General features: G+C 45.0%; 1 protein-coding gene across 1 annotated transcript; it reads right to left on the reverse strand.

The window, feature by feature from the left end:
* Nucleotides 1–973: 973 nt before the first annotated feature.
* LOC136501140 (mitochondrial pyruvate carrier 4-like) lies at nucleotides 974–4,150 on the reverse strand. The gene is made up of 6 exons (XM_066496633.1): nucleotides 3,994–4,150; nucleotides 2,799–2,919; nucleotides 2,233–2,331; nucleotides 2,061–2,113; nucleotides 1,426–1,499; nucleotides 974–1,340 (listed from the first exon to the last, which is right to left on the reverse strand). Exons 2-6 carry the CDS (start codon nucleotides 2,851–2,853, stop codon nucleotides 1,289–1,291), a joined length of 333 nt encoding a protein of 110 aa, XP_066352730.1. The 5' UTR covers nucleotides 2,854–2,919; nucleotides 3,994–4,150; the 3' UTR covers nucleotides 974–1,288.
* Nucleotides 4,151–8,980: the final 4,830 nt, after the last annotated feature.

Consider the following 8,980-nt stretch of genomic DNA (forward strand, 5'->3'; position numbering starts at 1 on the left):
GAGAATAAAAACCATCATCAATACACCATTAGGACTGCCCGTAGGTGTGGACATGTTTTGAGGCTTGCAACAACTAAATACTTAGGTGCTGGCCAATCATGCACGAGGGTGTTACTAAGTAAACATGTTCGTTTGGCTTATAAGTCGTATTTTTTTAGCCAACGAACAGTATTTTTCTCTAACAATAAATCAGTCAACAGTACTTTCAGCCATGGCTTATCAGCCAAATGAATAGGTCAACAAGCGAATATTGGAGCTTAGGCATCCATGCAGACTATTGTTGGCTAATCTCGATTGAGAAATAAATACGGACTCAGGTGCTAGCCAACCACGCGCGAGGGCGTTTGGCATTCTAGCCCAGTATCCCACGGCGGCCGAGTTAATTCTCCATCTGTTCACCTTGACCTTGGTATCAGAAATATTACTCCTCGCGCCTAAGAAATCGGACCGGAGGGAGAAGCCAGGGAGTTACAGTTATTTTCCAGTGGCTCCGGAAGAAGAGATGCACACTATTTCGAAGTGGCTCCGGAAGAACTCGCAGAAGCTTCCTACTGTAAGAGTTCACGTCCAATTCAACTTCGGGCGCATTTGGAGTGCAGTCCAAACAGGAGTACAATTGTCGTTATGCAATTCACGTGTTCCAGATGGTTGTCAGTTCGATCATGAAATGATCAGGAGGTATGAACAATTCGTTGCAGTATCTCCTGGCAAGTTTTCTGCTTGTGGTCATGCGAGCTCCCGCCCCTTCTCCGAACGGTCTGCTAAACACAGATTCACTGCAACTGCAACTGAAATGACCGGCCGATAATAGACACCAAATGGCGCCATTTGTGCCAAATGAAAATAGGGCATGAGGTGTGTCTACAACCACTACCTGCAATACAAAAGGAACTGGTTGTCCCTCACTCTCCAGGGGCAACAATTTAGCTTTATCATGGTCATGACAAAATGAGGATGGTGAAGGACACTGACATCTCTGAACACTGGGTTATGACCAATCAGCATGGCAAACAATTTAGAGGTCCCAAATAAGAGATTGAGAGAACAAAAGGATAATAACAGATAAATACTGGCATGACTTGTTCCCACAAAAAAATGCACAAAAGATTACTTCATAGGGTTTTTTTTTTTTTTGGCAGAAGATTTCAACATTGACCTGATCATGATTTCAGAATAACAGGAAAACAAACATGACCCATCCGTTATTCTTTGCCTGCCCAGAAAAAAATCAAGAGTAGACTCCTAGGCTGCAGACTTCCCAATCCGTTACTCTGTCTGCTGTCATTATCTATGCTTCCAATTGTGGAGCAGCATCCTTCTCATCAGAGAAGTAATCTTGCCTGTAAAGGAGACCCATAAGTAAATCATGTTCTTCACTCAACATATCAACAACATGACACTTGCTGGCTTGGCTTTGGGACAAACCTTATCTTCCGTGAAAGCTGATACAGGCCTGTACCCGCCATTGCAACGTTAACACTGAAAAGGTTCAAGTTTCTCTGCAACAAGATAACATTCCATGGCAATCAGGTAAGCACCAATTAACATACCAAGGCTAGTATCTCAGTAATTAACATATCAGGCAATCAAATGCGAAAAACAGATGTAAGGACATCAATACTATGAAAAACACAATGCATGCATAATTTCGCTGCGAAACTATGAGCTCATTTCAAAGTCATAAATAATCAGTAAAGTGAAAAAAGTTTTGATTGTCTATTAAGAGTCCAAACTCCTAAGAACAAGAAATTTTATATACATAATCAGTATGGTTAAAATGTTTTGTTGTATGTAGAGTCCAGAACAAGAAATTGCTGTTCTCTGAGATGACAAGTCTTGTGGAACACGTGTGAAGGAGAAGACAGAAGTATCAAGCATAAACTATACAAGCAAATGAATATCAACACTTATTAGAAAATACACCATGAGAATATTAACAGAAGAACCAATTTATTTGCAGCAAGAAAGGTTACGTTAAGATCAAATACAGCCCATATCACCTTGTATATTTCAGTGGACAACTAGAACCAATGGACAAGTACCACAAACTGATGGCTTACCGGTGTAATAACCAAGCTGTACCTTGACCAAATGAGTCCAGTGCATGCAACAGCTGATCATCATGCAAAAGTGTAAGCATACCAGAATTATACAATAATGCACTTTAACTAAAGTCCATGTTATCTGAAATACAGGGATACAACTTAAAGTGATTGGGTAGCTTAGCCGTACCAACTTGCTGAGGGTAAGATATCTTTTCAGGCGGCTTAGCAAAGTCGGCTATGTTGGCAATGCTAATACCCCATTTGAATGTTGGCGCCCAGAAATGAACTGCAATGAAGGTCAGCTTTGAAGTCAGAGGTTGTGAGGATAGTTTGTTAAGTACACCATGCATCACATTATTGACAAATGAATGCAAATAAGTTTGAGCATTTTTATTTGAGCATTCTTTGCATTTCTGCAGTACAAAGCAAAATTACATTTCCCATCTAGAGGACAGTGTGATAACAAATACTACCAGGAATGCAGATCATGCATAATTTGATATATTGAAATAAGCACAAGCTAAGAAGACATCACTGTGCAAGATGGTTATGGCCACTGCCAGTCTTTATACAGCTTGTCACTGTGCAAGATGGTGATGGCCATTGCCAGTCTTTATACAGCTTGTCACTGTACAAGATGGTGATGGCCATGACCAGCAATGACGAACAGAACATTACGTAATATGAGGGATGATTTTGTTCACTGTTAACAAAGAAAGATAGAGAAAGATTAAAGTCCAGAAAACAACTAACTAGTTTTGGGGCCAGCAGGGTGGTTCCAAAAGGCCTGAAGCTTTGTAGCAGCCATTCAAACTAGAGCACTATTCCCTGCCCCTTTTGAAGAGTTCACCCAGCTAATGCTTCTGTGGTCCCCCTACAAGTAAGAAAACCAAATGATGTCTGTGAGCCATCCATTCATCATTCAACAAAAAAGTAGAGATGCCACGGAAGGGTCCTTTAATCGGTAGTAACGGGCATAGAGAAAACATATCCAGAACATGACAGTACAACAGTTTTGCAGTCATACAAACTGGTAATAGGTGTAGGAAGGTCAAATTCATCAATTTTAATGGCACCCTGCAATATCAAAATATCAGAACATATCCCAATGTCATCATGTCAATCGACATCAAACCCCCACCTACAGTGACAAGAACCAACAAGGTTTCCCACGTTATTACACCTTTTTGAAATTGCTTTACTTTTTCAACGCTTTACTTTTTCAGAGAAGCAAGTAGAAACTTCGTATGGAATATATGTTTCGAACAAGCACGGCCCATGGAGTAACACACTGAAAATTAGATTGATCATTCCATCAATCGAGAAGGAAACTAGTACGGATAGCCATCCAAGCTCAATCAAATCCTGCAAACCATCCAAGTACAGCCGTTCCATGAACAGTAACTACAAATCACTGTTCTTTACCGAAGCGCCAGAGTCCAACTACTTGTCACCTCTGACGATGGAGTACGAGCAGAACTGCCCGGGCGGGCAAGGGGCAATAACATGTTACTTTTACTACAAGTCAAGGCGCAAGCAACAAACGCCGGGCAAGAAAATGGCAGCAGCAGCAGATACTGCGGGTCCAGTGCTTTGCCCACGGCCAGGCCGCAATTCGGATCGGCACCCTGCATACCTAACGATCAGGTGCTGCAGCACAGCACTCACCAAACCAGAAATGTTGGGGAGAGAAGACAAGCTGCTACCGCAACAACCGGACCACAATTCCACCCCGGGCTGGGGGCGCTCGGAACCCCACCTCAGCCCACCCATCCCAGCAGGAGCTAGTATTAGGGCTCGGTCGCCGTCGCTCATAGGAACAATCGAAGCCACAGACAGACACAAACACCGGAACGATCGGCGCAGGCGGCGGCGCCCAACCCGCTACAGAACAAAACAGCGCATGTGGAGGGAGATGATAGGGGAGGAGGAGGGTGGGTTGCTTTACACTTGCTTCGCCTCCGGCGACGGCGGAAGAGCCGAGTCAGCGAGGAGGGAGGGGGGCCTCTGGCTCGGTCCGGTGCGGCGGCGCTCGTCTCGTCTCCCTCGGGAATCGATCTGCTGGGGATGGACCGGTGGCCGGTGGGGTTGTTGAGGGTGAGAGGCAGTGGGGCCCACCTGTATGTATAATAATCCCTTTTACATTTTCCTATATAAAATGCCGTGACCCACCCCTCCTTACGCATCAGCCGTCGGATGGGCTAGAGGACGGACGAGATGGGTCCCGGTCCCGGCGGGCAAGTGACGGAAAAGTTTGTTTGGCTTTTGATTTTTGAATTTTTTTGATCATTTTTTTATTTTTGAATTGACCAGCAGGACACGAGTGCAGTCGCGTTCTGTTCCGTCACTCTAATCCTTCCTACCAGTAGTACAGGAGGACAAGTATAGCTCAATTTGATTAGCTTTTTTTAAAAAAAATTGTCTGCATGGGTTTAAATCGTAGGCTTAATATAATTGTTTGCTTTTTTTGGATTTATTTACAGCAAGAAAAAATGACGATATTGATCAGTGGAAGGAGATGTGTGTATTTACAGCAACTTGTTTAATTTCAAGATCTATCGGTTCGTCCAAAGTGATTCTAAGCCACCTACTACTGTCAAAGAAATAATTTTTAATCAAAAATAGGCCAGAGCACCCGTTCCAAGGCCCCCTACGGCTTACCAGAAGCCGATTTGTTCGGTTTTTTTTTCAGCAGAAATAATATTTTTTTTCACAATAATTCAGTCAGAACAGTGTTTTTCAGTCAATTTTAGTCAAAATTCAGCAAGCCGAACGAGGCCTTAAGTTATTAGAGTACAATAAATTTGTATTCATATGCCGGCTATTACTTCAGAAAAAGTAAGGAAGTGCACTTGCCTATTACTTTTAATCAGGGGTGGCTAACGCAGGTGATAATTCAAGGAGCTACTAGGTTACTACTGGCTAAGGGAGCAGCGCCATTGTCTACGCATCCAAGATTGTTTATAGCACAGACATAAGCCGCCGCATTAGAATTAGTCGCCGGCTCACCGACCATACCGGATAAAGAGATAATACAAGTATCACAAGAACTTTTTCTGCACTCACCCTTCTATATCTAAACGTTCAAGTATTAAAATTTCTTTCTTCCATCTGTCACTCTCCCTTTTATCTGTTCCTTACTCCTCTTCGGTTCTAGGGTTCTAGGGGCGGAGGGAGAGGAGGGAGTTGAGGGGGACCGAGCATCCTCTATGCTAGATGACCTTTTCTTTTGCACATAATATTTTGTTATATAATTTTATAAAAAATATTGTTTTGTCCTTCCTAATAATATGTCTTATAGAACTGGATCCCTCCTATCGGTAATTTATGGCTCCGCTCCTGTCTAACCCCTAGTCTCACCCTTCTTGCTTTGACTTTGGAGCTACAAAATCTTCATCTTCGGTGAACCACTGAAAAGATCTAAACAATGCCTAGAGAGGGGTGAATATGCGTATCAAAAAAATTTCTACACAAACTCAAAGTAACTTGTCAGCAACTGCCGGAAGTCCCGACAGTTTGGACCGGAAATTCTGACAACAGGGAGTTCCGACACAAATAGCTGGGAGTTTCGACTCCTATGTGAACTATTCGATCCAAGCTAAAATGAACTTTGTGAATCCGATAACTTACAACCACACTTCCTAGTGGTAAGGTGAAGCGTTGGGTTGCTCCTTTGACGCCAAAAAGCCTTTACTCCGTAGATCGAGTCCAAACCTAAGAAGTGCTTTGGGGAGAAGAGAAACAACCAAGAACAAATATGATAGCACAAATCACAACAACAACAAGCACGCGAGACACAAGAATTTATCCCGAGGTTCGGCAACCCCACAAAGGAGCTCCTATATCCTCGTTGTTGAGGTGACCACAAAGGTCACTTGAGCTTCCCACTAAGAAATCAAGGGTAATACAAACTTTCCAAGGCTCTTCCACAAGATGGAAGCACTTAGGCGACGCCTAGCCGTCTAGGAGCCACGCTCCAAGAGTAATAGACGTAAATCCAACCGACTTAACGAAGAAATCAAGTGCTCAAGCTTGCCAAAGTAATTCTCTCACTCAATCCACTCTCCTTTCACTCAAATCCTTAGGAAAATCAAAGTTAGGAGTAAAGGGGAGAGGAGAGGGGAGCAATGAATGTTTGGGAGCTGTTTTGGCCGGAGTTTGGTCACAATGAATGAGTGGGTAACGGTTAGAAGAGAGGAGAGGGCTATTTATACTCATAGGCAAAATCCAACCGTTCAGATTTACATCGGAAGTCCCGACACAGATCGCCGAAACTTCCGACGCCTAGAGAAAACACTATTCAAACGCGTAGTCAACTGTAACACCCTAAAATTGACAAGATTTTAAAATAGGAGAAAATGATTTAATTATGCATTTTGTGAGCATTTAAATTTAGATAAATGATAACTTTGTTAGAATTAAAATCAATTATAAGGTATAGCTACATGTGTGTGCATTCATGCTGATGCATACTTATTTTTGTGATGTTTGGGTTTGATCAAAATTTCAAAAGGATTTAAATTTGATTTGAATTTGGATTTGAAAATGAAATTGAAAAAAAAGAACACTTCCTCCTCCCTCTCTTCTGGCTCAGCTCGGACTTGTTTTTTTCCCACAACCCAGCAGCTGCTCGGCCCATCTTCCCACAGCAGCCCAGTCCCCCGCGCCTCCGCTCTTCTCCCCCACAATGGCCTAGCAGGCCAGCCCAACACCTCGTCGTCCGCTCCTTTTTCTCCCGCGCGTCTCGCTGACTTGTGGGACCCGCGTGTCAGCATCATCTTCAACGTTCAGTCGTCTCCTATCCGGACACTACCGCCGCCCCCGACTCCGCCTCCGCCATGACTCTGTTCGGCGTGCGCTCCAAGTTTCCCCGGCCTTAAATAGTAGCCACGCATCGCGCTGCCTCTCCATGAAGTCTCGCCAAAGCCGCTACCTCACTGAGTCACCGAGCCACCGTGAAACCCTAGTGTCGCTGTCTGTCGTTTGACTCACCGAGCAGCGCACCGCCTCCCTTCGCTCCGCACCACGGTAAGCGGCCTAGCTGAGTTCGCCGTTCTCTCCTCTTTCTCCTGGTGCCCTCGGTTTGTTTCCCCGTGGTCCGTAGTGAAAGGTCCTAATGGCTAGAGGGGGGGGGGTGAATAGCCTATTAAAAATTCTACAACACTTAACAAACCGGTTAGACAATTATGAGGCGAAGCAAGTGTTGCGCTAGCCTACTAAAATAGCAAGCCACCTACCATAATTCTAGTTTATATAGTTTCTATCCACACAATAGCTATGACACTACACTAAGTTAGTGTGCTCTCAAAAGCTAACTAAAGAGCCACACTAACCAAACTAACAAGCTCTCATAACTTGCTACACTAAAGAGCTTGACAACTAGTTTACGGTAATGTAAAGAGAGTGAGCAAGATGTTTATACCGCCGTGTCGAGTAAGGAGCCAATCAATCACAAGAATGAATACCAATAAAGACCAATCACCTTGGAATCAAATGATAAACACAATGTTTTTTTACTGAGGTTCACTTGCTTGCCGGCAAGCTACTCCTCGTGGCGATTCACTCACTTGGAAGTTTATGTGCTAATTGGCATCACACGCCAAACCCTCAATAGGGTGCCGCACAACCAACACAAGATGAGGATCACACAAGACACGAGCAATTCACTAGAGTACCTTTTGGCTCTCCGTCGGGGAAAGGTCAAGAACCCCTCACAATCAGCACATTCGGAGCCGGAGACAATCACCAACCTCCGCTCAACGATCCTCGCTGCTCCAAGCCATCTAGGTGGCGGCAACCACCAAGAGTAACAAGTGAATCCCGTAGCAAAACATGAATACCAAGTGCCTCTAGATGCAAACACTCAAGCAATGCACTTGGATTCTCTCTCAATCTCACAAAGATGATGAATCAATGATGGCGATGAGTGGGAGGACTTTGGCTAAGCGCACAAGGTTGCTATGTCAATGTAAATGGCCAAGAGAGTGAGCTCAAACTGGCCATGGGGCATAAATAGAAGCCCCCATGAAATAGATCTGTTGTACCCCTTCACTAGGCAAAACATGGGGTGACCGGACGCTCCGGTCATATTGACCGGACACTGGACCCCAGTGTCCAGTCGTGCGATGCACGCCATGTGTCCCCTCTCTTCAAATACTGAGCGCTCGATCTCAATGGTCAAGTGATGACTGGACACGTTGCTGCAATGTGACCGGACGCTGGACCTCAGCGTCTGGTCGTTTCCAGTAAGCATCTAGAAATGATTTTTCACGACCAGACGTGTCCGGTCATGCTCGACTAGACTCACCCAGCGTCCGGTCACTCAGCGTCTCCTCTGTGCACTGCCACATCAGCAGGACCGAACGCAACCCTCCAGGGTCCGGTCACTAAGCGATCCAGCGTCTGGTCAGAGATTGTGGGGGTATTAACCCCTATACCCTTACGGCTAAGCTTGGGCTGGCCCGGATCGATGGGTTCAGTCCACGCGAAAGATGACGTGCGGCTCAGTCAACCTGATCGGAGTCCCGCACAAGGAATCAAGATGGATTTGGCGACCAAGCAGGATCCTGGTCGGTTAGAATAGGAATCCTTATCTGGCCACATATGGCAATTGTAACTGACTAGGATTAGTTTCCAGATCTGTAACCCTGCCCCTCGGACTATATAAGGCGGGCAGGGAACCCCTCTAAAAAACATCTCTCATTGACATACAGCAATACAAATCAGACGCAGGACGTAGGTATTACGCCTTATTGGCGGCCGAACCTAGATAAAACCTCGTGTCTGTCTTGCGTCACCGTCTTGTTTGGGGCTTGCGCATCTGTCTGCCGATAATCTACTACCTTGGGCATACCCCTAGGTAGACTGCCGACCATATTTCGTCGACAGTGGCGCGCCAGGTAGGGGGTGTGCGTACTGCTCTCCAAGCAAACAAG

This window comes from Miscanthus floridulus, chromosome 13 (assembly GCF_019320115.1).
Source record: "Miscanthus floridulus cultivar M001 chromosome 13, ASM1932011v1, whole genome shotgun sequence".
NCBI classification, from domain to species: Eukaryota; Viridiplantae; Streptophyta; class Magnoliopsida; order Poales; family Poaceae; genus Miscanthus; species Miscanthus floridulus.